The sequence below is a fragment of the Theobroma umbraticum genome, unplaced genomic scaffold (assembly GCF_002168275.2).
Source record: "Theobroma umbraticum cultivar Fairchild unplaced genomic scaffold, ASM216827v3 scaffold_4.1, whole genome shotgun sequence".
Taxonomy (NCBI): domain Eukaryota; kingdom Viridiplantae; phylum Streptophyta; class Magnoliopsida; order Malvales; family Malvaceae; genus Theobroma; species Theobroma umbraticum.
Window position 1 is genome coordinate 6,119,031 of NW_018397258.1, and position 27,919 is coordinate 6,146,949.

At 34.8% G+C, this 27,919-nt stretch overlaps 4 protein-coding genes and 1 non-coding gene across 7 annotated transcripts; 1 reads left to right on the forward strand and 4 right to left on the reverse strand.

Moving 5' to 3' along the window:
* The first annotated feature begins 5,341 nt into the window (after positions 1 to 5,341).
* Positions 5,342 to 10,742, forward strand: LOC110413117 (Major facilitator superfamily protein). Of its 2 annotated transcripts, XM_021423821.2 has the most exons (19): positions 5,342 to 5,978; positions 6,125 to 6,366; positions 6,464 to 6,526; positions 7,287 to 7,376; positions 7,503 to 7,562; positions 7,677 to 7,742; positions 7,849 to 7,914; positions 8,096 to 8,171; positions 8,283 to 8,347; positions 8,447 to 8,539; positions 8,639 to 8,719; positions 8,838 to 8,922; positions 9,202 to 9,245; positions 9,322 to 9,384; positions 9,464 to 9,523; positions 9,613 to 9,666; positions 9,779 to 9,838; positions 9,924 to 10,038; positions 10,254 to 10,742. In XM_021423821.2, the coding sequence occupies exons 2-19, from the start codon at positions 6,169 to 6,171 to the stop codon at positions 10,367 to 10,369; spliced, it is 1,455 nt and encodes a 484-aa protein (XP_021279496.1). In that variant the 5' UTR covers positions 5,342 to 5,978; positions 6,125 to 6,168; the 3' UTR covers positions 10,370 to 10,742. The 2 variants fall into 2 exon arrangements, with proteins under 2 accessions (XP_021279496.1, XP_021279495.1); XM_021423820.2 differs by having other exon boundaries at positions 5,342 to 6,366.
* A 340-nt stretch (positions 10,743 to 11,082) lies between these two features.
* On the reverse strand, positions 11,083 to 13,710 carry LOC110413116 (putative indole-3-acetic acid-amido synthetase GH3.6). The gene is made up of 3 exons (XM_021423819.2): positions 13,141 to 13,710; positions 12,936 to 13,043; positions 11,083 to 12,712 (listed from the first exon to the last, which is right to left on the reverse strand). Exons 1-3 carry the CDS (start codon positions 13,431 to 13,433, stop codon positions 11,359 to 11,361), a joined length of 1,755 nt encoding a protein of 584 aa, XP_021279494.1. The 5' UTR covers positions 13,434 to 13,710; the 3' UTR covers positions 11,083 to 11,358.
* A 720-nt stretch (positions 13,711 to 14,430) lies between these two features.
* On the reverse strand, positions 14,431 to 18,255 carry LOC110414524 (DNAse I-like superfamily protein). Its single transcript, XM_021425765.1, has 4 exons — positions 17,050 to 18,255; positions 15,231 to 15,438; positions 15,015 to 15,144; positions 14,431 to 14,898 (listed from the first exon to the last, which is right to left on the reverse strand). Exons 1-4 carry the CDS (start codon positions 18,123 to 18,125, stop codon positions 14,636 to 14,638), a joined length of 1,677 nt encoding a protein of 558 aa, XP_021281440.1. The 5' UTR covers positions 18,126 to 18,255; the 3' UTR covers positions 14,431 to 14,635.
* A 4,782-nt stretch (positions 18,256 to 23,037) lies between these two features.
* On the reverse strand, positions 23,038 to 23,119 carry TRNAS-UGA (transfer RNA serine (anticodon UGA)). Its single transcript has one exon. It is a non-coding gene; the product is annotated as a tRNA-Ser (tRNA).
* A 405-nt stretch (positions 23,120 to 23,524) lies between these two features.
* Positions 23,525 to 27,919, reverse strand: LOC110414375 (RING/U-box superfamily protein). Of its 2 annotated transcripts, none has more exons than XM_021425517.2 (4): positions 27,705 to 27,919; positions 27,334 to 27,377; positions 24,996 to 27,088; positions 23,525 to 24,263 (listed from the first exon to the last, which is right to left on the reverse strand). In XM_021425517.2, the coding sequence occupies exons 3-4, from the start codon at positions 27,033 to 27,035 to the stop codon at positions 23,739 to 23,741; spliced, it is 2,565 nt and encodes an 854-aa protein (XP_021281192.1). In that variant the 5' UTR covers positions 27,036 to 27,088; positions 27,334 to 27,377; positions 27,705 to 27,919; the 3' UTR covers positions 23,525 to 23,738. The 2 variants fall into 2 exon arrangements, with proteins under 2 accessions (XP_021281192.1, XP_089639248.1); XM_089783122.1 differs by lacking the exon at positions 27,705 to 27,919 and adding an exon at positions 27,450 to 27,673.

The window sequence follows — 27,919 nt, forward strand, 5'->3', positions numbered from 1 at the left end:
GAAAAGAGGCTGGTAACCATTAATCATATTATTTGCACTTCTCATAGTTGACAGATTTGACCTGAATTCGGAGGCCAGGAAAATTGGATCACCCAATTTCGTTTTACTTCCATTATTTGGAGGGAGACATTTCACAGTGGCATCCCCCAACCAAAAAGGAGGCAGTTCACACCAGAGCTCTCAACATGTTCCGAAACTATGAAGGAGGCTAAATGCTCAAATAACCTTATGGGCTATATTAAAAAAAATTTTAATGAAGTCTTTAATCTTTTACTATATTTAATTAAAATTTTAAATTTTTTATTTTAAATTAAATAAGTTTTTTTTATTAACAATTAATTAATTTTCATTAACTAACAGTACAGTTGTTGATAATTTTGTCACATTTGTCATGTACATGTCACTTTGATGACGGTAATATTACATGTGAAAAACATTTATCACTTATAAATTGTGTTTTATCTTTTTGTGGTTAGAGATTTGAAACAATAAAAACCCAAAAAAAAAAATCAAACTAAATCTTCATTATTATCAAATATGTATCTTTATTTAGGGTTTTAATAAAATTTAATAAATTATTTAGAAGATAACAAAAATTTTAAATTTTATTAAAATAAATTATAAAAAAAACCCTAAACTTAGAGATTTGTTTGGACACAAGCAAGAGGAGAATGTCTTTGCATTGAAGTATTTAATTAATTAGTTAATGTGTAATCGTTCTATTTTAAAAATAAAGTTCGAATTTTTTCTCGTTCAGTAAACTTGGTTTCTGGTATGCGTGGGATACTTCGTTTCCCTTCAAGCCCCTTTCCTCCCAATTAAAGTATGGCTTCAAATTGCCAACAATGATGCATTCTTACATCACATTCATGTGGAAACTTATTGTTTTGACGATCGGGTCCAGATTTGACTTTGAGAGCTCAGATCCAGCCTACATTTTCAATGGCATGACGCCGCCAGCCACATGTTTTGCTCCAGATTTCTCTGGTCTGGCTTCTTTTCTTTCTCTTGTCAAACGGATGAAAGTCGAAAATTCAACGGAAAATCAAAGAGAAAATAGATCTTGGATATCCTTCTTCATATAGTCTTAAGTGGTGGCAACTCCACGACACACTTAGCCAACTGCCCAAGTAATCCCCTTGGAACATAGCGAAGGACACAAAGATGGGATCCATAATTAATGGGTTTAAGCTTAGATCCGCCATGGATATGTACAAAACTAAGATAGAGAGTTGACTGAAAATGAAGAAAAATGGAGAAGAAAGACATTTTTGAAGGGAGAAATAATAAGGTGTTACAAGGCTCAGACATTGTGCTCAGTCTTGGATAAATTATTTAAGATGACAAAAAATTCCTAAATTTTAATAAAATAAATTATTAAAAAATCCTACACTTTGAGATTTCTTTTTGTCTTTTTATATAATTTTATTAAATTTTATTAAAAACCCTAAATCAAGGTTAAGGAACATATCCAATAAAGACCTAGTTTGATGCTTTTTGGGTTTTTCTTTTCAAATATCTAAACTAATCATTTTTAGACATATATCAAAATAAAAAGATAAACACACAATTCTTAAGTGACAAGTTTATTAGTATGTGGTAGATGATATGGTATAATATTATCAACTATAATGTCGACTAACTTCGTTAATTAATAGTTAGTTAAAAAAGTTAATTTGATTTAAAATAAAAATTTAAAAATTTAATTTAACGTGATAAAAGATAGAAGATTAATTAACTTTTTAATTTAGGGGCTTATTGAGTATTTAGGCTAAAACTTATCATTATTTCTATTCTTGTTTCCTTGATACCAAGTATTTCTTGCTTCCTATTGGTTATTCATTTATCCAATAAAAAAAGTTATTAGTCGTCTGATTTTGATTTTGTATGAAGTTTAAAAAATTTTAAGTTAAATTTTGGCTTTCATTAATTATAATTTTTTTAAAAAATTTATCCTTTGCTTGAAAGAAAAAAGTGGTGGTTATTTTAAGAGTAATAAATGAGAGTAAGAGTTTTTTTTTTTAAATTTTCAAAGGAGATATCAAATGGGACAACGAAAAGTATGTAAACAAAATCGAATATATGAAACGGAAAAAGAGGGAGTATTATATAGAAAGTAATTTCAAAAGAATTATTACTCAAATAGAAATAATAGCCTTGAATAGATTTGGTAATTCATTTTAGGTAAATATTAAAAGTTAACATAAACATAAACACAATATTATTAATTAAATGAATTAAGATCTTAAATACGTACACAAATATGCTTATTACATGTGTTATATGATATGACATGATTAGCACATTGAATTGAATTTTATATGACATTATACAGTTTAGGATAATTAACCTACTTAAAATTTTTTTGAAAGAATCACAGGTTTAAACAAAAAATTAGTTCCTAGTAATACTTTAATTTTAATATATACAAGAATAAAATCATAACTCCATTATTCAAATTTAAAACTAATAATCATAAAACAATCATGACAAAGTAATAATATTATTCAAACGATCTTTATATATTCACATTTAAATGGGTATCATAATCAAGTTAAGCTTGTCATATTATACGTGTTTATACCATAACATGATTAATCAAATGAGTTAGACGTGACATATTTGTATTAAGCTTAGTTAATTTATAAAATTATATTTGATACATTGACAATGTATACTTTCTACATATTGTCACGCCATGAAATAGTACCATTTCTTAAAAAAATATAATTCTTTGATGAACTTAAAAATAAATATTTATAAATTTCTTAAAAAAGATAATTTAAATAACAAAAAAATAAATATTTTTTATCTCTCTTCAACTCTCTCTTACCCAATTTCATCTTCTTCTCTCCTGTTTTGTCCATTATCAACAATAGAAACCTAAATCTAGTAATTGTTACTATAATTAAACTTAAACTCAATCAAAACTTGAACGAAAAAGCTGGTGTTTGTAATCATTTATAATCAACCTAGTATATTTCAATTAGTAACTCTTAATTTTCATATTGGAGTAGATTTTGTAAAGCAAAGCAAATACAACATGTAATGAAACATTGATGTATCATGCTGTAGTTTAATTAAAATAGAAAAAAGTTATTAGAAAATCACCAAGAAAAACTGATTCAAAACTAAAAATAAAAGAGGAAATAAAACTAATTCAAATTCATTTTAAAAAATAAACCTTAAGAAATAAAGTTGAACTAAAGTCATTGTCCTGTAGATACTACATCTAAATTATCAGCCATCTAGTAAAGACACCAAAAGAATTAAAGTCAAAGTAAGCTTAATCATTTAATAGTTGTTAATTTTCCATAATTTTCCTTTCATTGAAAATTAATCATTAGTTTTTCTTGTTAATTTTTCTGATGAGTACTCTTTTATCTTTCTGTTAGATAATCGGGCCTCAATGTAGCAGTTTCACAATATTTTATATTTGCTTTTACTTTACAAAGTCTATTTCAATGTGAAAATTAAGAGTAGCCAATTAAATTTTATTTGTTCATTATGAATGATTGCAACACTAGTTTTTCTGTCCAAGTTTTGATGGAGTTTGAGTTTAATTATAGCAATGATCATTGGATTTAGGTTTCTGTTGTTGATCATGGACGAAAAAGGAGAGAAGAAGAAGAAGAAGAATAGATTGGATAAGAGAGAGTTGGAAAGAGATAAAAATTTATTCTTATTTTATTAAAAACATTGATAATATTTATTTTTAAATCTCTCAGTGTATCAAACATAATCATTTTAATCTATTATCTACATGTGAATGCATTTATTATATGAAGTATGATTAGTTTAAATATAAACTCGTTTAATTACAATATCATAATAATGTGTTATGATTGTGTCTAAACTATACATATGATTTTTTTCTCTCAATAAAAAATTAATCAAGAATATAAATATACCGCGAAAGGAGACGGGATCATAAATATGGTAAAATAAAGGATTGAAATCAATAAATTTACATGAAAATAAGATAATGCAGTTTCATTCATTATTTTCTTATGGAAATACAGATAATAAAATATAATGTATTTGATTTCTCAAAAATTCAAGTTCTTGGAAATCCTGTGGCTTTTATTCCAATCTTTATGCATTTAACAGGAAAAAAAAAAAGAAAACCCTTCAATCTCTTATTCTTCTCCTCTTTTAAGGTCAATTGATTGTGTTACAAGTATTTAAAGATTATCTTAAATTATACCAAGTGCCCTGTACCTTCCCCTTTTGCTCTTGAAAACAATCCTTGTACAAACTATTAGAAATAAAGCACGTGCAGTGCACATGACCAGTATTTGTGTATATCTGTAAATAGTTACAAGTGTAAGGGCTGTGTTTTGCGATTGTGTAACAAACTGATGATGGCAGACTTGTAAATGCTAGGGGTTAGCTATTGGTACATAACAGAAGTTGTAACAGAATTCTTGGATGGAAAAGATCAGCGAGTGCATTAATCTCTCAATTCCTCACGCAATTCCTTCTATAAACTCTCACATGCTAAAGTGTGCATCTTACTTGTCTGCATTCTAATCCTCACGCAATTCCGTCATCTTACTTGTCTGCATTCTAATCCTTAACGTGCTAAAATGTGCGTGGCTCATAATTTTTTTAATTTAGAGAATGGAATTTTAATATAATTTTTTATTCATTCCAGCTGTGTAGCAAGTGGTTTTTGACTTATACGGCAAATTAAAGCTCTAGTCATCACATGAAAATCAAGTTTCATCCCGGATATGGAGCTTGACAGATTAACTAACAGGGATATATACATATATATATATATATATATATATGACGTGATCATAACTTTGATGATCACTGCACATCTTTTTTAAATTTGGGTGCATCTCTCTGTCCATGAACTTGCTCAGATATCATACACATGTCATGGGGTTACTCTTCTTTGTTAGTTTAAAATTGCTTGTCAAGCTTTGATCATGGACTTTTGAAGACAAGAGTTTGGCGGGAACAAAACGTTGCTATCCTTCATTAATTACTTCATGGTTATCTCTTCAATGTTATCATGTTGGTTGGTGTACGATTCTTGGACAATGACACATCTCAACTTCAATAAACTTACTGCATATGGTAAGAATAATTAATTGACTGCCATTAAGCTTGTGGTCTTTGCCCTCCCCATGACACCGTTTCATCCTCAGGACAACTCAGATCCATTTCCAAGAAAACAGAAACTAATTTGTCGTTGTCCAACTTTGATTAAGAAAGATCTAACAGACTCACCAGATTGGCTGATAATGTTTCTGCTTTTTGATAGAGGGTGACAGCGCTAGGTTGCCTATAAATATCTTTGATGGATATTGATCGACGCTGCAGAAAAAACATTAGAACCGAAACTACCAGTCATTTTACTAAAACTGGTAGCTATATGTGCTCACTGTTTGCGAAGATGGCAACTGCTCAATCGTACAATTACAAAACTCCATAATTGAAGAGAGAGATTATATGTAGCAAGCTGTCTACCTGTATGATTTACCCTCCGTTTTCAATGGTCTTCAGTAGTTCTTGAAGCAGGATGCTTGTCTTGGGAGTTCACCAGCAGGACAACTAGCAAAGCATGTTAGCCACAGAAGACAGAGTTGAAAGGGACCTTCTTGTCTCGATGAGGAAACGAAACGAGCATGGACCACAATGGCGGCCTGTCTTCATACTGAAAAAAATATTATTGATTTCTGAGATGGTGTTTTTGTTTAACAACATCATGGATTTTCAATTCGTGCCTGCTTTGCTGTGACATATCTCTGTTAAAAGTCAATTCTTTTGTTATTCGAAATTTGCATGCATACCACAATGCTTTATTCACCTGCGTCAAAGTATTGTACTGCCTTTTAATTACCCAAAAAGTTTTTACAGAAACGGGGAGCCATTGAATGAAGAAAACAGATAGCACGCCTATACACCTCATCAATACACATAAGCAATAACACCAGTGGGAAAAGCAGCACAGAAGAAACGTAGTAAGTTTGAAAAACAAAGGATATTCTGACCTGGATTTTCCACCTTCCATTCTCTAAGGTGCCAGGAGATCCATTTTTGCGTATCTTCTTGATCTCGAACATATTGCGTCAAGCTTCTTCTCTTTTCAATTTGAATCAATATACAGAGGTACCGAAGAAGACATCCAAAGTTAAATAGAGGAACAAGAACATGGCCATCAGGGAGGATATAGAGAAGGGTAACAACAGTTTTCATGAAGAGGCAAGCGTACCTCTCTTGCAGGAACAGAAGAATATGGCTGACGAGGAAGATGGGCATACCGATCAAACAAGCAGCAAAGCAAATTTTTGGATGGTTTACGTCAGCACCTTTGTTGCAGTGTGCGGCTCCTTTGAATTTGGATCCTGTGTAAGCCCACCGCCCACCCCGAAAAAATGTCCGAGAATGAGGTTTGCTACAAATATTACCTTTTAAGTTCTAATACAAAATGTCAAATCATTTTCAGGCAGGCTACTCGTCACCAACTCAGACTGCCATCAGGGAGGATCTCTCTCTTACTATTGCAGAGGTATTATGGGAACTCTAGCTCTTTTCTTTTTTTTTGAAAGGCTTTGAAAACTCTAGTCTCTAGTTACTTTATAAACATTCTAGCCCATTTAACTAATAACAACCATAATTGGCTTGTTTTCTAGACTCACGAGCATAAAAATGAAGGAAGCCATTAATGCTTATGCAACAGTTCAACAAGCAGTAGGTAGCGATAAACAGAACATGTTTTTTATTTTAGCAATTTAGTAACAAGAAATAGCAATATCAAGCTATGGTTAAACTCTGGTGACCTTTTAACTGGTCCAAGGAATTCCTAGATCTCCAATGCCATACACTATCGACTAACATGGTGGATAGTGCTCAAACTGTTCGACTGACTTTGTCCAGACGACAAACTAGGATACCATAATTATCAAATTCCAAGTGAAGTTTATAAATTCAAAAGGATTTGGGTACGTATACAGTTATGTCAAACATTATTGACATCTATCATTATGTCTGTGTAGGAAAATAATACAGTTGATGCAATTGTATAAAGGCTGGTGACTAATCAGCTGAAACACAATAGGAACAAGTTGCATAATTGAAACCCAAGATGTTGAATGGTTTTGAACATATTATGAACAGATTTTAGCAAGAAAAGAACACAGCAGAGAACAATTCTTAACATTTCATTGCAGCTTAATAAGATTGGGTAAAGCTAGCATTCTCATAACATAATCAGTATGCTCATCACAGAAGCAACTTCAAACTGATGCACTTGATCTTTGGATGTGCAGTATTCAGTGTTTGGATCTATATTGACTTTTGGTGCAATGATTGGCGCAATCACAAGTGGGCCAATTGCTGATTTTATTGGTCGGAAAGGGGTAAGCAGATGAATGGATCGATCAATCCATGCTAAACTGCTCTTCCATTGAACATCTGTGTCAGTGATTTTGCTTTGGTATGGACACCAATGATGTAACATCATGCTCATTGCTAAACATGTACAGGCAATGAGAACAGCTACTGGCTTCTGTGTTGCAGGGTGGCTTGCTATTTACTTTGCAAAGGTTTTAATTAATCTCCGTCCTGAATTTTTCATTGCTTAAGCTGCAAATTAACCAGAACCAGTTATCAAAAATATGACTTTATGATCTTTGTCTATGTCTTGATTGAAACAAAAGGGGGCTTTGGCTTTAGACATTGGAAGACTAGCAACCGGATACGGGATGGGAGTCTTCTCATATGTGGTGAGTTTCTATATCTCATCTCAAAGTTCACTTCTAAACCTTCTTCAGTAAATGATAAACTACCGGTTATAAATGACTGTGATGCCTTTATTGGATATATGACCAGGTACCAGTGTTCATTGCTGAAATCGCACCAAAGAATCTTCGAGGAGCACTAACAACTATAAATCAGGTAACATGTGCCTGTTAAGCAGCAGCACTCATTATCTAAATATCATGACAATTTCTTGAGTTGTGAATGTAAATTTATGGAAAGGCATCAGTTGTCTGAATGTGCAATATAAATGCATAACAAAGATAAAAAACAATGAATCTGCACAGATTTATCTGATTATTCTCATCTCATTCTACAGCTTATGATCTGCTGTGGAGTGTCAGTTGCCTTCATAATAGGGACAGTTCTAACTTGGAGGACTTTAGCATTAACTGGTAAAAGTGTTTATCAATTTATTTAAACTGAATGTTCTTCTGCAAAACCCTGCATGTGTGTTTGTAAAGCTAGATGACACAAACTGAGATTCACACGTGGGGTGATTGCAGGACTTATTCCTTGTGCAATTCTGCTTTTTGGACTCTTTTTCATTCCAGAGTCTCCCAGATGGCTGGTATAAAATAGCAGTGAAAAGAGGGTGGAATGTTTTTTCTTTACCCTGAATTATAGTAACAATAAATGGGCATTGGATAACAATCTCAGATTAATGCAGGCAAAGATAGGACGTGAAAAAGAGTTTGAAGCTGCACTACAGGATCTTCGTGGCAAGGATGCTGATATATCAAAGGAGGCAGCTGACATTCGGGTTCTTAATCTAAACTCTATCATCCTAATCAACACTGACAATGAGTTAGAGCACTAGGGAGAAAATGATTAAGAAAAGAATTATTTTATTGCTTGACAGGACTATATAGAGACTCTCCAACGGCTCCAGAAAGCCAAAATGCTGGATTTGTTTCAACAAAGATACTTGCGCTCAGTCATTGTAATTATAACTCTTTCTAAGCCCAGTAGTACAATCAGACCATTCTGCTTCAACATTAGCAAACACAACTTGTCACTCTTAATTAATGTTTTTTTATCATGCATTTATCTATGACCAGATAGGAGTTGGATTAATGGTCTTTCAACAATTTGGAGGAATCAATGGAATCTGCTTTTATGTCAGCAATATTTTTGAGTCAGCAGGTAATGAAACCGTTGAGTTACACCTGATGCACAGGAAAATGAGTAGAAAGAGCCTGGCACATGCATTTCATAAGATGATGATGACAAAGAAAGTGAACCTCGGGATTTTGACCTCTAAAATATACATCCTGGATCTAATTGGATAAAACACTTTTCTCAGATAGATTCTTGTGTCTATAACATTAATAGAAATTCAACTTTTAAACCTAACAAATAACAATAACAATAAAAAAGTCTTCTATAATTAACACAGTTGCTTTTGTACTTCAAATATCTCAGGATTTTCTGCCAGTGTTGGGACAATAATTTATGCTATTCTTCAGGTTTCACCTCTCCCTTTCCTTGATATCTATGTACTTCTTCCTGGCAAACAATAGCTTAAAACAATCACCATTGCAGGTTGTGATTACTGGTCTTAATGCAACTGTGATTGATAAAGCTGGAAGAAAGCCTCTATTACTGGTAAATTCTAGAGCAATTTAAATTGCTGGGCTAAATACTTTCATGGATAGAAAGTCAATCTCATTTTCTTTTATTCTAGGTTTCTTCAGCAGGATTGGTCCTAGGCTGTATACTATCTGGGATTTCATTCTATCTTAAGGTTAAAATGCTGAACTATATCATCTATAACTATACTACCTTTTATCGTTGTCAAATGCTAATATTTTGAGAAAAATTGCCAACATGCAGGACCATAATTTGGCACTCAATTCAGTTCCCATTCTTGCTGTAACAGGCATATTGGTAATGTCAAAAATTTTTATCAAGTCATATACCCATTCGATTTCTTCATTGGCAAAGTATGGCTTACCAGCTCCCCTTTGTTATTTCTGACACATATCTTGATTGAGCTCAGATGTACATAGGATCCTTTTCAGCTGGGATGGGTGCAGTGCCTTGGGTCGTAATGTCTGAGGTAATGAAAAAGTAGTATGCAAGATTTACCATTCTACTTGATGTACTAATCATTCCAGTCCTCTAACTATGGCATTTGGTTGCAGATATTCCCAATAAATATTAAAGGAGTAGCCGGAAGCTTAGCAACACTAGTGAACTGGTTTGGTGCATGGGCAGTTTCTTACACTTTCAACTTCCTTATGAGCTGGAGCTCCTATGGTAAATAGAATGAAAATTTCCTCTTTTGATTCTATAATCCCAAAAATTAAGCAGTAATTGATACAATCGAGATTGCAAAGCAAGTTAATTTATTCAACAAAGAAAACTTTGAATTTTGAGAGCCAAGTTTTGTAAAGAGTACATGCACAAACTATGAGGACGACCTCCAACAAAAAATAAGACGTGAATTTACCTGCACCTCTTGTTGATTTCAGGTACATTCATTCTTTATGCTGCAATCAATGCACTGGCTATATTGTTTGTGGTCACAGTGGTTCCTGAAACAAAGGGGAAAACCCTGGAACAAATTCAAGCAGCCATTAATGCATAGAGAATCAAGAAGATGAAGCAGCTCATTCTTCAGTGAAGCAGATGTCTTGAGAGATTGGAGATGCTTCCTAGCAGTGAAGAACATTTACTGATGGTTTCAAAATCAAGCAAATTGGATGCTACATTTGGGGTAATACAGGTATTTTACCATGGAAATGAGATTTTATTAACACTGAAGGAGATGCAAATACAAAGGCAGCACCTCTTCGCGAAAAGAAAGCAAGTGAGAAAGAGACATCAGGCTCTGCTGGCTTTCTTAGAAGATGAATTGCCAATCAGAAATTATTTACAACCCAAAACGTTATACTCATAAAACTAGAGTATTTTCTACGCAATTTTTTTTGGTGTTTGATTTTAATATTATTATTAGTGAATCATGGTCATGGATCCTTACATTCAAAGTCGAAAACCACTTACACAAATCAGTGAACCATTCCTTTCAAAATGATAGTTCTTGGGGTCTACCTAACTTGCTGAAAGTGCTACATCACCATGATGATTAACACAATTATTAAAGAAGGTAGCAACAAGAATCATTCTGCCAAATACTTAAACATAATCTATTACCAGGAAGTTTGTAAACCGTACAACTTGTTCCACGCAACCAGTTAAAACAATCTAATAAGCTCATTGGCAAAAGTCAAAATTACAATAATAAAATTTACTTAGTTTAGCAACAGCTTATTGCTTATTCATTCCTTTTGGAGAAAATATGACATTTTTTGCTTTCTACATTTTGTGGCCAAAATTATTAAAAAATAAATAATGGAAGAACAAGATAAAACAAGCAACAAGAATATTTCAGTTACATTACAATTATGATGATAGATTACATCTGATTTCTAGTTAGCATGTATGATATTTCAATGCTCATAAATATTTAGGAACTGATAAATTGAGAGAAATTTATGCTCTTTAAAGCATATAGATAACTCTATCGAAGATTCACCTTCTAGTTATTCCATTAAGCATAAAAAGGGTAGCAAGTCATTAAGCACATAGAGATTCTAAGCATACAGTCACAAGAACATATCCTTCCATAACATTGACAATGTCACAGTTTCTTATGATCTTAGGTGGCTTATATTGACTAGCTGCTCCATTCTTGATTGCTCCTTGAAGTAACCTGTCAAAGCTACCACATTTCAAAATTGATAGTGATAAAGGGTGCATCTCGCCTTTATCCCGCTGCACCTTATAAATACTTCCCAAGCTATCTTCAAGAGCAAAACAACACTTTCTAAGGAGCAGAATTGACTCCTGCAACTTGTCCTGTGAAAACATATCACAGTCTTTGACTTCAACAAAAATCTTCAGCCTCTTAGGACTCAAATCAAAGTCCAAGAAACTAGTAAACTCCACAATCTCTACTTCCATGCCCATGATACTTCTCAGCAAAGGTTGAAAACTTTCCATGGCAGCCATCAAATCTCCCTCAGACACAATCTCATATGAAGTTTTAGGAGCTCGCATCACAAACTCCAGCAACGGAGATGAGTTATAGAAGTCAACAACTCTTACAATATCACCCAGTCGATATCTATAAAATCCTCTATAAGTAGTCACAACCACTTCATACATCTTCCCTACCTCAACACCGCTAATATCTACAGTTTCTTCACCAACAACCTTGTTCTCAGTTGAATCAAACGGAAGGAACTCGAAATATGCGGCAGTTGGAAGCATAACAAATTTGGTCATATCTGGTGGTTGCTTGATATCCAAGTTAATGGCCACACAGCACTCTGATGAAAAGTAATCCCCTCCTAACAGAGGTATCACTCCTGCATAGTACTTAAGTTTGGAATAATACTGCTTCATACTCCCAGTTGTGATGCATCTAATATATCGAACATTAGGCCATAATTTATGCAAAATTCCACCCCAATCCTTCTCTTCACAGATCAATCGAATTCTATTTGACAAATCCGGTTGTGGTCCACCAAGAACCTCAACAACAGAATCTCTCATCAGAACATCCTCAATCTCCAAACATGGAAACCCTTTTCTGATATCCTCACAGAGTTGCTCCCACTTAGATTCCAATAAGCCCAAAGCTTTAATCAAACCCGGCGCATATGGGGCATGAATAGCATCCACAAAATCAGAATTCCTAAGACCACAGAGAAGGTGGCAGTACATTTGGTGCTCAACATTTGAACCAAGAATCACTTCCTTGGGGCTAGTGAGAGACGTAAATAGAGAACGATTTGCATTACTGCTACTATTCTGCAAAGGGAAAGAAGAAGCAGCCATTACCTTGAAACCACCTTTCGTAGTTGTAATATTATCGGCATATATAAATGCCAGTCTTCTATTCACTTCAGGCCTTGGAGGAAAAAACCTAAATAATTGAAAAAAAAAACTAAATTAATAATTATATTATTAACAAATGTCTTTGAACTGAAAAGAAGACTAAAATTATAAGTTGTTACTCTCTCCTTTTCACTTTTCTCAAATCCAAAAACTAAAAAGAAATTGAATTTGAGTAAAGGTCATTTCTTTTCACTTACCTAACTTAAACAAATTACAAAAATAATAGTAATAGAAATAGTAAAAGTCTTTACCTTCGAAGAACAGCGGCACTTCCTTGATGAGCTATATACGACGCCGCTTTTGAAAGCGCTGATTCAAAGTAAGGTATCAGTTTAGGCTTCATCGAGCTTGTTCCAGAACTACTCAAAAAAGCAAATAAATAAATAATTAATTAAAAACTCTAATGTAACTCAAATGTATTCAAATATTTATTAACTGTAAATAAATCGTGTTTACCTATAAAAGAAGCAAACCAGAGGATCAACGGACAAGAGATGATCATCACTGCTGGCTCCGTCGGCTAATTGATTGATGTAATCAGCGTAATCATCGTAGCAAGATAACGGCACGGAGCGTCTAAAAGTGGCAGCGTCGATCGGGGCATTTTGATCGTCAACGTCGGAGAGGTAGCGTTGAAGATAACGCACGCCGCGCTGGTGTTGAAGAATTGAATGGAGAGTCTCGGCCTGATGACGCACCGCGTCCTTCGTTGATTCCTCTAGTTGCTTCAGCAACGCGTCGTCTGCCATCTTCAAAGTGAGGCTCGTGCGCTGGATAAGCGGGTTCGCTCACTGGACAACTTGGCGGTGGAACAAGCAGCGAGGTGGTTTGCGAAAGAGATAGGCAGATCGCGCGATTGTTTTAATAGTCAGAACTTGTCAAGCTTTTTCTTTTGACAATTTGGTCTCAGAAATGGAAAATGTAAGTTGGACCAAAACAAAATTTTGTCTTTTCTCGTGAGAGACTAATATACCCTTCAGATTTAAAGAGGTCGGCTATCGGCTAACGGTCGAGCTTGAGGATATTTGTGTCATCTCGATGGGTCAACCGCTCGAAATAATTGATTATCAACTTGATTTTCAAGACAAAAAAAAAAGGAAAGAAAATAAGTACGGTATTATTTTTACTCTGGTACTAAATAGTATTTTTGGTAAAGAAAAATAAGGACAATTTAATGTTTTCATTTAAAGTAATTAATCCGACCTCCCATGATTTACTACTGCTCATCAACACGTGAATTGTCTTCTGATTTTTGTGTTTTCCTCTTGCTTAATTGGATAGGATAAGGTATACAAACCCCATTTTGTTGCAAATCTTTAGCACACGAGTGGGACAGTTTCTCACGTGGGCCGGGCACACAAAAGGAATCATATTATTTGAACGACTTTAGGGCCATGGGGGTTTAGGGCAGGGTGCCCTGTGGCGTCGTCCATTGCACCGAACTGGGGTTGGGTGCGGTGGCAAAGCCTCTCACTGTACCGTACCGTGTCCAGCCTAATGGGCTCTTAAGAATCCAATGATTGGATTAATTGGTTGTCACTTTCTTGCCTTGAAATTGCAACGAACCGCTTAAACTAAAGTTTAAAAAGCATGATTCTTGGGAAAGAGTAGCTATCATGCTCTTTACTCCATTGACAGGCCACTAGCAGGTGTGATCCATCAAGTTTGGATGATTACGGCAGGCAGTTGCTCCTTAAATGCGTGCTGAGGTATTCATAGTACAGTGACAAAAGAGAAGCACCAAAATAAATCAAACTGTTCCAGTTTTCTTTCAAGGACTGTACAAATTAAGTTCCACACCTGATAACAACCCTCAAGTTTTCTATTTAAGCCCATGTAAATGCAAAGTTAATGATTTACAAAGCATAGTAGGATGCAAATCCAAAATCATCTGCTGCTCCCTAGAGTTACTATTGGATAAAAAGAAAAAGGTAAAAACAAAGTCAATCTCTCATGTATGTATTTTCCATACACCCTTTGATGGAGAAGTGTTTGTAATCTTTACAACTTTCTGTTTTGGTTGCCGTCGCTTTCTACTGACATTTTCTTCAACATTCTCAGTTACTTTTATTATATCAACTTTTACCATGTGATGATCTGAAGTCCCTTTGGAAGAAAGGACTGAATACGACCCTGGAACAAACTTGTACGGTGAATTTGGGGATGCCAGTATGTAATCTACCCGAGTCCCATACTTGCATGTGCCCTGCACGCCTGCATCAAATCAATGCATTTGTTTCATGTCAATGAGGGGACTATTAATCAACTAACTGTAAAAAGTAAGAGGAAAAGTTCAAAGAGAATGGTTTGCTATTTTTTTTTTCTTTTACTTTGTCCTTTGGCAATCACGACCACTGGCTCACATTCCCCTGCAAAGTCCTTAGCATCTGTGTATTGTTTATTCTTCAGAAATTTCATCACTTCAACCTTCGGTATTGGTTTTCCCATCTCCTCGTAGTACTATAAGATACAAGTTCATTTAAAACATGTCACTCTAAAATCCTGTATGACAGATTTTATTCAAGGAAATGTCCCCCCACATATACCTTAACAATATCCGTCCACCTCTCCGTGGAGTAATCTGTTTCCTCCAAGGAATTGAGGCCTCCAGCTAAGATGTGTGGACCATCATTAGTCTGAATTATTGCATTTATCTGCTTCATGCGCCAGTTCTCATCAAGATGATCAAGGTGTGTGCAGTGGAAGTCGACTTCACCTGCCTGGGGCACATCAATAGTTGCCTTGAGAACATTCCTGTCAAGGAAGTCAGCATAATGCATTATTTCTTCCCTTGTTACTTCATAACTATTCCAAGTTTCAGTCTCTTCTGACTTGCTAAGAAAATGAATTTCCAAGTTTTGTGCTAACTACAGAGGCAGTAGCGTTCATGGCAATTCAGAAACAGAAATTTGGATGACAAGTCACAACAAACCTGATTGCTACTACTTTGTTGTCAGCACTAGGGTATAAATATTTGATCACGATAATGAATTTTATATATACAGTTAAGAGGAGTCTCTTTCCATTGTGTTTTATCTTCTCGCAATGCTGCTTTTTCAAGAAACATGCATAACTCTATGTTCTTCATTCTTCTCAGTCAAGTCAACGATTTCTTAACAAAGCCTACCCATATTGCAGATATACCAGCATACATCTTACCTAACTTCATTTGTTTTACTTCAAATCATGATTTCTTTCTCCACTGAAACAAACAAAAAACAAAGTTGAAAAGTGTATAGCACTATATCTTCTCAACTTCAAGTAATTTTAACAGCTATCACTAACCCTTGATCTTTGTCATAATTTGATAATTTCCCCACAAGAAAAACAATGCCAAAAACTGTGTGTTTGGTTAAATGCATTATTCTTCTCTAACTACACCCACATAGACCACTGCTCCAATCGGTATACCCGATTGCTGACACTTAAGGAAGATTTAGAATTACTTGGAATGATAAAACTTCAATCATTCAATATTTAGAAGATAGCTAAGAACTTATCCCATACGAGAAGAAGAAAACAACTTTGGAAAAGAGAAAATAGGCTGCAACTAAAGAAACAACTTAGTACTTTTCTTATAGTTCGGAACCTTTATTGGCTGCAGTTGGAAAATTACACAACAATACGTTACGTAGAATGCATTCAGAAAACCCAATCTCCCTTCAAAGAAAAGAGTATTGGAAGTGAAGTATAAACATCCTTTTTGTGAGCTGAAAACCAGAAACTGTAGAATTCCTGGAAAACCCAGATGATGATAATGTATAAAATTCAAGAAGGGGCCGCAACTTCTTATTCAGTCTATTGGATACAGCTGTTATGACAGGTCATTGATGTATGAGAAGTCTTTGTAAGCATATGGTTATACAATTACGATGAAGACCAAAAAACTGATGGTATTTGACTTCAAAAGTTATATGATATCGGATTGGACGAGTTCAAGGAACCTTGGATAAAATAAGATTTGTCCGTCTTTAGGGACAGCTCAATCAAGAAAATGCTAAACTATAAGTAAAAATTGGGGATTACAAAGAATTTAGTGGAAATATTTATGCAACTTTTAATAAAAAATAAATATATATATTCTGTGTAAAAGCAGCATATTATTGCTGACATTTTCAAAATCAACAATGGACTTCTAATTCTATTTTGCAAAGTTATAGATTCTTCAGATCATAAAGTTGGCAAATTGACTACATAAAGTCTATAAAAAGAGACTACTTTGATTTGTTTAGTTAAAGCTAGAATGGTGATTCTTTAATATTATTCATAATGGAGAAAAAAGAACCAAAAACAGAACGAAACCAGAAGACCATTGAAAATCCAATATTCTAACTATATGAACATGAAAACAAATGTAAGACTTACCTGAAATCTGTGTCATCAAAGATCTTCTGCACTTTCCACCGCTTAATCGGCCACTTGGAAAGCACGGCGTTGCCGTATTCGGGTGCCCAACTCTCGGCAAAGACATAGTTCATCCCCAAAGCAGCAGCTAAATCTGACAAAGGTTTCATGGCTTTCTCTTCCTCTGCTTTCACATCCTGCAGAGCTAAAATATCAGCATCTAACTCTCTCAAGACTTCAAGCACTGTCTTTCTGCTTCTATAACTCTCGAAACCATGAACCCCATTTCCCATATTTGTTGGAAAACTCACTGTTGACCTCAATGGAGCTTTTCCTCTCAAAATTTTACTCCCACCACCACTTGAAGATCCCTCCTTTTCACGTTCTGCAAAGCTCAGTTGTCTGTTACGCAATAAAGAAATCTCATTATCTGGTAAATTGATTGACACCCTTAACTTAGATTTCACAAATTTTTGCTGGTTGGAGAGATTCTCCTTGTCATTCATGGAATTTGGGTGCATGGGAGATTGCTTTAGTATACTCTTTGGCCGATCATTTGTAGACTTCGCGCGTAAACTAAGATCCATGGAGCGCCTAGCACCTTTAAAACCTTCATTTTCAAAGTCAAAACTTGAAGAATTCTCCGCTTTAGGTATTGCAGGGGCCATAGAAAACAGGGCAGCATTGAAAGTAGCTATACGTATTGGCCTCACCGAGTCTAGACCACCCAGTTGGCCATTTTGATGAACTATGGAAGTCCCATTCACGATAGTGTGATCTTTAGTGTCAGTATTAGCCTTGGAGTTTGATTTGCCAAACCTTTTTATGACAATTTTGGACTTGGACCGGCGACGAACCGGCCACCGGATGCGGGAACAAAAGCGCTTGATTCTCTTGTTAAGGAGTTTGAGCATAGTGGAGAAATGAGGGTTGAACACAATGGGTTCTAAAGCTGTAGACGATTGCATGAGAGAGAGAGGGATAGAGAGAGTTGCAGAGTTGTTTTCTAGAGTTAGAACTCTGTTCGTGTTCCGTTTCTTGGTATGAAACAAAATGATGGTGAAGATTGGTTTAAATGACCAATTTTTGGGTTTCATAGAGGTGGAAGGGAGGAAGGAGTCTTCCTGGAAAGGTTTGGTGACACTTGGCAGTAAAGCAAGGGCCGAATATGACTTCAAGGTTCTCTAGAGAGAGAAAAGGGGAGGGAGGGAACAATGCCATAGCAAGTTGCCAACTGCTCCAGGGAGAGAAATGCAATTTGCGTGGCTTTTTATTGGGCAGTGGAGACATGTCGTTTAGGGTTTTTTTATTTTTTTTTATTAATTAAGAAGCCCATTTTTTAAGGAGCTAATATGATTAAGATTATCGAGAAAATCTTTTTATAATTCATGGGAGATTAAGATAATGGAAAGAGCCAACAACTCCAACCCAATGTATTAAGTCTTCAGTAGGATTCTTATTTGGAAAGCCACGTCACTCCAGATCCGGCGTACCAGACTCCCATGCAATTTCCAAGGTGGAGGAGGAGCCTTAAACAATTGGAGTGAGTGACACATCAGGATTGGCAAAGGATTTCTATGATATCCACTCATATGAGTTGGGTGTGGGGCTTGTCAGCATACCGTCTCTAGTCTGCTCCTATCCCATTCCTCCAGGGTAATACGAATCTGAAGTTGCCTTTTTGCGAGTCCAAACACCAGCTTGTCAATGTCAAAAGGAAAGAGAAAAATGGCTTCAATCCCGACCTTTTTCTTCTTCTTCTGACATTACACCACGCCATGGAAGGTCATATACTTCTATAAAAAGGATGCCAAAATCTGGAGTCTTTTAGCTTGGAATTTAAATGTTTTCAATAGATAGGATTCACTCAGCTTGTTCTTCAACTATCTTCTATAATAACCACAACATCTTGGTCTATGAACATCGGATCTCTGTCTGAAAATAATGGGTTCTTTTCTTCATAAACAAAAACTTCCATTATGGTTTCTATGGAATACCCAAACCATCATTTTCTGTGCTATTTAAATACACAAGCTTGAAATTCAACTACCCTTTAAGATATTTTAGCTAGCAATATCAGCTTCATCCCATAAGGGTTTCTATATGGCCTGCATCACACATATAAAAACACAATTCATAAAAAAACTGAGACCCATACGTGTAGGCGGTGACAAAATGGCATCCACTCATAAAAAAATGAAAAAAAAAATGGAGTTTTAAGAGTTAGGTGAAGAATGATGTACTCAAAACCGAATCCATATGTGGGTCTAGCTGGGATTTGCTGTATCAAGAAAGAAGCCTAATACATGCGTTTGCGACTTGCTTCTGAGGAAGCAATTCAAATCTTAGAAACATTGACAGCCCCTCCCTCTGCCTGTTGGGAGATTCCCTTCACATAATCTCACTTACTCATGCTGCTAAAATCTTGTGGTCTCACTGTGATGGTTGCCGTGAGAGTTTTAGAACATTAGTTTAATGAATTTGCAAATTTATTATACCAGACATAAATCAAGGATCTGTGTTTCTTAGGAAAGTCAACTCAAGTACCGTAGCATGTTCCATATTGCATCTTAATTTAGCACTAATAATCTGGATTTTAAAATTAAAGCATATAAATATGTTTTAAGAAGTTATCAGTCACCAGCTTATATCATGACCACGTAATTTTATATTTGTTCATCTACAGGGAAAAAACGACCCATCACATGAAAAGGTTATTATATATATGAAAAGGTCTTCTTCTTTGTCAAACAGGGTAGTCATATAGGTTTCCAATGAAAAAACTTTAGCAATTAATATTAGATTTGTTTGTTGTCATCCTTATGATATAACTTGTTATGTTAAAACTTAAAAGTGCCTTACCTGACAGCAATTCTTTCTTCTTTTGTCTCTTCTTATATAAGATAGACATTTAATGTCCTACAATGAAATCACGTTATAAAAAATGTGATTGTTGAAAAAAATAATATTACAGTATTTAATATATTAAAAAAATAAAATTACACCATTTGGTTTATAAGCTTTTTTTTTTTGAAAAATTTAATGTTCATTTTTCAAATTATTCCTATATATTAAAATGTAACTTTAATATACTTGTATAATTTTTTATTTTAAATTTTTATATGATATCATCTCTTAAATAAATTTTTAATCTCATATATTTTATTTTTATTTATTGTAATGCAGATTTAGTATATATATGACATAAATAAAAAGAAATATATAAAAATTTGATTACCAAACTTCATAGAAATAAATTATTCTATAATGTTACCGATATTGGTTGAACTTCAATTATTGATTGGAAAGTAAATAATGTTCACCGAAGGGTCAGAGAATCTATTGGACAATTGAGAAACAATCCCAAGTGCAAAACTTGCCCATTATAAAACACTACAATAAGAGAATCGTAACACATAGAGGTGAACTCTCTAAGAGTTTAATAGAAAATAAAACGTCAAAGCTGATTTACAGCAACAATAAAACAAAACTAACATTCTCTCAACAAATAATCAAATATTAGACAGGGTAATCTATTTTAATATTAATTAGAAAATAATTTTTTATTTATTAAAATTTTTGAAAATTTTAAAATATATATTTTTTATTATTATTTTGAAAATTTCCTAAAATTTAAAAATGAAAAAATCTTTTTAAAAAATATATAAAATAAAAAAAAAACAAAAGAGATTTTTTTTAAAAGAAATTGAAAGTAAAACAGAAATATTTTTTACTTTTACAAGTTTATTAAAAATTATAGAGAGAAAATAATTTTTATAATTTAAAAAAATTATGAGTATAAAAATGAATATATTTTATTTTTTCAAAAATTCTAAATATTTTTTATTTTTTGAATTTTTAATCTTTTATAATTTCTTAAAATAAAAAATTATTTTTTATCATTTTAGAATTTTTTTTAAACTATTAAAAATTATCTTTAGGTTTTTTAATTTTTTTTAAGAATTTCTAAAAATAAAAAAGTAATTTATTTTTTATATTTTATAGATTCTTTTTCAAAATTTAAAATTATTTATTATTTTTTTAATTTTTAAAGTGATAAAAATTAAGTTTTGAAATTTTATTGAATGATTTGTCTATTTTCTTATATGAATTGTAAATGTTATACTTGGTTATATTTATAATTAATATATGTATATTCATAAAAAATAATTATATTGATTCACTGTACAAGTCTTAATCTATCTATTTGACAATACTTGAAAATGTCAAATCAAGAAGAGTAAATTATGTTAAAAAGATTTTTGATCATTTTACAAGATAAAGAAAGACAAAAATCTCAAATTAAATTTGATAATATTGTAGAGTAAGTTACAATATGAGATTGCATTGGTGTTTCGGTATAATCACATTATATTTATAATAGGAATGTGATTGTATTGTAATTTTACATGAATTAATTTATTTTTAAACAAACATTATAATATAATCTAATTAAATACATTCATGAATATGGGTACACATATCTCATACTGAAAACTCTCAAAATTATTCCTTCCAATTTATCATAGAAAGTACTATAAAGAATTCAAATAAAATTTGATATTCAGAAAAAAAAATTTGGAGATTTTATTACCGCAGTCAGGGGATACTGATATACCATCGATAAATGCTTCTCCTTACAGAAATTATATAAAATATCAGTTCAGTTGGTCACCATATCCTGTGGAGCAAGTGCTAGTTGAAGTACGCCATATGATTAGGCTGCAACATTCATGACCATAATCAATAACTAATCTCATCAGAACTCTGACCAGAACTTTTATTTTTGCATGCTGGAATAATCGCATGTTCTGCTTCTGGCTTCTGACGTCTGTTAGTGGGGGCTATAAGGATCAAGAAATTGACGGAAAACAAAGAGCAGAACCTTACTGGCTGTTGCCAATTAACTACAACTTGCCAGAATAACTTCACTCCAGTAGTGTAACTGGGACCAAATTATACATAAATTTCACAATTTCCCATTGGTTTATTACATTTATTCCGATCCCCCACAACCCCACATCAATACTTGAAGGGGTTCAGATATTTCACAAGCACCTCAAATACCAGAAGCAGAAAAACCCAGCTTAATGGTATCTTCGCTATAGAAGGTTAGTTTAGAGTCTTAGGTAAGACCTCTGCACTGCCTTTCTGACATGTCAGTTTAAGGAATGGTAGGTTGGCAATCATCAATATAGTTGGTACCCAAGTCTCTAGAAGCCTACACCTGGTTTTCTGAGTCTCTTAATTCTTACCTTCCTTGCAATCAGAATTCAGAAAATACATAATTTCTTCACTGTTTATGAGTTAAGATGATAGGATATGATATATTCATTTAGTTACTTGATGGAGTTCTTTTGGGGGCTTGTGCTGTGCTTTACGTAACTCCAATTTTCTCTTCTTGTGCAGCTTGCAGAAGAATATATATATATATATATATATGTAAGTATGTATGTATGTTTGTACGAAATTGTCTGATCAAAGCATGGAGATAAAAACAAATGCCTTATTGCTCTCTTGTTTTACAAAGAGAATAACGCCAAAGCTGTAGTTGAAGTAATTTAAAGAATAGCAGCTAGCATACTCAATTTGCAGAAAAATAAGGCAACCTTGTTCTAGCACATTGTGGAGAAGGGGAGATACCACCAGAACATAACAGAAAAGCTTTATGACATTGGAAGTCAAAGAAAGTTAGACAGAGAGTCACCATAAACTAAAAGGAAAACGAATCCCAATAGAAGCAGCTGACAGAAAAGAAGAGTGAAAATGGGAAAGACAAGGCAATAAGAGCAGTAGCAAAAACAGGACAGCTCACCCTCGGCTTGGCAACTTCAAAGGGGAGTTGATGGGCCATACGCTATGCGATGCTGAGTGAAACCAATCCACAGAACCAGAAAACTGGAGCTACTTCTTCAACGTCACCATTCCACAGACTTCAGAACATATAGTAACTTATAGTAAATATTCACAATCAAAGAATAAAAAAACAAAACAGTAGAAAAATCAGCTCGTCGACAGCAGGGTTCGAACCTGCGCGGGCGGTGCCCAACAGATTTCAAGTCTGTCTCCTTAACCACTCGGACATATCGACCTCTCATGCGTATCTCGCCATACTCCCTCTCTATCTATTGAAAAGAGATAGACGTTGGTTCAACCAGTGTTACTTAAAGATGACTCATTTTTTCCACTCGTCCTTGGCTTGGCATTTCATCTTTAAGTATGAGTTCAAAACATGAAGCTATTAGAAAATACTATCTCATGAAGCATCAGGTATCAGAACTTGCAAGTTTGTTTAGTTGCTTATCAAGAACCCAGAACCTTTTGGAAGTTTGAATGTTAATTAAGACCCTTTATTTCACCTGAAAAAATTTTTTAGTCAAACGGGGGATTATGAGTGACGTTAAAAGTTTACAAACGCTTGAAGAAAGGTGACATATAAAGCTAAACTTCATATTTTATTATTATAAAGAAAAGAACGAACTATACAAAGATGGCTGTTAGCTATAAACTTTCCCCTCCCACCCTCTTTCACTTCCTCTCTCTCTCTGTTTCATGTATTTCGTATTTGAACTACTAGTATAAACAATTCAAAAAGACCCAAAACAAACAAAAGGCATAATGAGTTCCAACGGACTTCTACAGAGCTCCTTTTTCACCTATCTACCATTAAGTCACCGCCCTTTCTACTGGTCATAATTATTTCAGAGAGGCTATGGCTTAGCAAAACGAGCACAAATGCGCCAATCTATCAGGGTCCTACAAGCAGGGCAATCTTTCATCCCTTGTTTCTCATGGAGCTCATTGCATTTGACACATAGGACCTGATGAGCACATGGAAGGAATACCACAATCTTCTCTTCTGATAGGCACATGACGCACTCACGCTCCTGTTTTAAACCTCTGCTCCCAGAATAATCCTTGATGTCAACCACCCTTTCAAAGAAACTTGGAACCTGATTCCTCTCATTGACAGAAGAGCATTGGCCATTGCCACCATCACTGCCTCTTCGAAGTAGAGCTATTTTTGAAGAATCCAGCTTCATCTTCAACTCAGATAACTTATTCTCGAGCTCTTTGATCTCCTCCTCATATTTGTGCACATCTTTTTCTGCTTTCTGCTTAATCTTATCCTCCTCTACTTTTGCTGCAGCTTCAAGACCTTCTCGTTCCATCCTTATGGAGGCAGCCTGTGCAAGGAATTTCTCCTTTGCCAACCTCTCCTGTTTCCATCTCATCTGCAACTTTTCATTGTTTCTCATGAGAAAAGACAAAGAATTAAATAGAATTAATCTATTTGAAGGCATAAACAGCTAAGCGCACCACTTCATGCACCTTCATGCCTTTGGCCAAATATGGTGATGGAAAATTTTGGGAGAGAAGTTGTCAAAAATAAGACTTTTTTTATAAGCTCAAAAATAAGACATTTGACTGTTGATGGTATCTGATTGTGTGATTACGAATTCCAAGAGTTTTTATTCCTCTAATTCTCAAATAATGGATGTAGCAACATAATTTAAGCAAATAAGTTAATTCAGTACAACATTAGAGAATGGACTGTTGATTAGCATAATAATGTCAATATTTGTCTTATTGGCTTATACACTTGAGGAGAGGCAAGGTGCTAGGGGATTTGCAAAGGTGTGCAATCCCTTTGACTAATTTCATGGTGCTTCCCAAAGAAGAGTAAAGATTGGAAGTTAGTCCAACAAATTTCTGCAGTTCTTATGGTCTCTTTGACTTCAAAACAATTTTGTGTTCTCTTGGAGGCTTTTTATTCTATAATCTAACTGTCTTCTCCTCAGCCTTACAATCCTAGAACCTTCCTAATCTGTTTACTTAAGATTAAGAGCCATATACTGGCTTAACAAGGCAGAACTATATGTTGAATTAAGACCTATTAAGCAAAAGTACTAAGGCCTATTTAGCAAAAGTACAAGCCGGTGAGTTTTGTTCAAGGAGAAGCATACCTCAGTTTGGTTGTAGACATTTTTAGCCTTGCCTACTTTCTTTTGCAACTCCGCAGCCATCTGCTTCTCCAATGCGAGCTCCTCTTGAAGCAAGCTCCTTTGCCCATCCCATGATCGAACATCCTTAAGTGCCTTCTGTTCTCTCTCAAATGCTTCTTGACAACTGGCAGCTGACTCTACCACCTGAAGTTTAGCAACCTCCATCTCCTTCTTCAGCATAGAATGCTCCATCTCAAGCTTCTGGACAGTAGAGTTAGCATCCTCAACCTGAGTAGTTGCATCATTCAAGGCTCCCTCCATCTCAGCCACCCTCTTCACGGTGTTCTCCTCCATGGTTTGCTTCTCCTTTTGGAGCTGTTCTGCTTCTTCCTTCTCTTGCCTCAGCGCTTTAAGTTCAGGTTGCTCCTTGCTAAGCCTACGAGCAGCCTGCATGACCTTCTGATTGGTCCACTGAGTCCAACTATGTAACTCATTCTGCAGTTCCTGTACCCTTGGTACTAGCTTCAAAATCAGTTCGTCCTTCTCATCTTGTGGGATGTGTTTTCCCAGAGACTGATCATATGGAATTCCAGCATAGTAATCAGGTGTCTTAGAAGACATAGAAGTGCTGCCTTCAGCTTTTGAGGCAGGTTTCTTTTCTGCATCATGTTCAAGTGTCTTAGAAGATACAGAGGTTCTGCCTTCAGATTTTGGAAAAGGTTTTCTTTCCAAAGATGATGATGATGATGCAAGCTCAGTATCTGCTGTAGGTACTGCATATTTAGTACTCCTAGTAGGCAATGTTGGAGACTTATCTGTCAGAATTAAACCAGGTGAAGAATTAGTTAAAACATGATGGCTTTCATCAGCTAAATCTCCTGCTTCTGCATTTATTTTCGATGAAGCATTTTTCATATTCACAGCTGGTGATTTAGATGGAGACTTCATTCTCTTTTCGACAACAAAACCACCAATGGTAGCAAGTTTCCCAGCTCTAAAAGCACCTTTCCCATAAGACCTGTATTTTTCCATATTGAATGACTTTTGCCGGAGTGCAGCTAGTTCCTTCTTGGAGCGGCCCTTTCGACCAGTCCCTGGTTTTTCTTCAGAGACAGATGTAAGTGGGACATAATCCCCGGAAGCACCCACAGAAACCAAACACTCTTTCTCTGGTGTCAGCCCTTCATAAGTGAGAGGATTTTCGGGGTTAGGTGAATTGGGGAAACTTCCAAATTTGAGTGTTTCGGGCAGATAATTTTGGGAACAGGGGAATGAAGGTTTTGAAACATTGGGCTTACTGGGGCTTGGAAGAAAGGTTTCAGGGTGTTGAGTTTCTGATCTCGAGAGGGGGTTAGAATCAGAGGAGTTCTCTCTTGAGACTTCCGTACAACCAAAATAGTGAAATATATCTCCTTCCACTTCACATGCCACTGAAATGTTCAAGTCGCACATTAACAACCACCACATTGCTTCTGCAATAGATAGAGATGGTTTAACCTCTCTAAGCACACCAATCATCTCCAGCATTGTATACCCTACTAGCTGCTGCAAATCCTCAAACACATTACTTGAAATATCACCTTCTTCTCCTTTCTTCAAGGAAGCCAGAGCATCATTCACAACATTTGACACAAGATCTTTACCCCCTTGGTAAAGGCCATGCCTTGAAATAGCCTTTTCAGCAATATCTTCTTTATATCCACACTCTATAATCCTTTTAATTGCAGTTTGGAAAATTGTCCGCAAATTAGATAACAACAGTTCCTCAAGTTGACATGCAATTGGATCATCCCAATCAGAATGTTCAAAATCTTCTCTAAGTGGCACCCTGGAGGAACTTGCCTCCAATGGTCCAAGTACAGGGCCTCTGAATATCTCCGGAGGTAATTCATAAAGAGGGAATTCAGTCTTAGACAAGGGAACATGTACTGGATTCTCTAGAGAAGGATCATCTAATTTTCTCTTATTCTTGCTTCCTTTGTCCTGAGGTACGACAGAAGAAGACCCTAGTTTGCTAGCAGCAGCAGCACCACCACCACCACTATCAGTCTTTTCATCCATCTTACGAACAACAATAAGAAACTCCCCACAAGTCGACTCTCTCTAAATAAACCCTATATAACCAAGAAAGCAAGCAAAAAATGAACGAAAATGGGAAAACATAATAAAAACTCAATTTGACAAAACAGAATTAAAAACACATTCTTCCAAAGGGAAATGATTAACAGTTTGATAAAACAATTAAACAACATTGCAAAGTAAATACAGCAATGCTCTAATGAACAATCATTAACTACAGGATTAAATCATATAATACTATAGTCTACGTTACAATAAGGAAAAAGAATAAAAAACATACCTGTATCACTAAGAAATGGCAAATGAGGACGAAAACCTTTTAACCTGTAAGCAAAAGAAAAAAATGAATAAAAAACAAAGCTATATAGCTATCAAAACCAACCATCAAACACCTACCGAACACAACCATTTAGCCAAACAAGTTAACTCTGATTGTTCCACAAAAACCTCCCCCTATTATATATAGCCATTTTCACAGATACCCATATCACCAAACAGCACACAGACTCGTAAAACCCTCATCTTGATCTGAAAACAAATTTTCCAAAAAAAAACACCTATAACATACGCTTAAACAGATTTTTTTTTTCCCACTAGAAAGGTTCAAAAACAACACCCAGAAAGAGAAGCATAATGACAGCTTTCTCATACCTAGAATTGGATTAGATAAAAACAAGATGAGTAGCTTAGTGTTACAAATGCACGATAAGAAGATGAATCTTTTTTTTTTTTTTTTGTGGGGTGCGTTACGTTGGAGGGAAAGTTAATGGGGGTGAAGTTGTTTCCATTCTCTTGCTGTGGCCGCACTGCAGCAGCCGCTTTCAGTGCCGTGTGTTTTCCTGTTTTTAATGTCCTTTTCCTTGAAG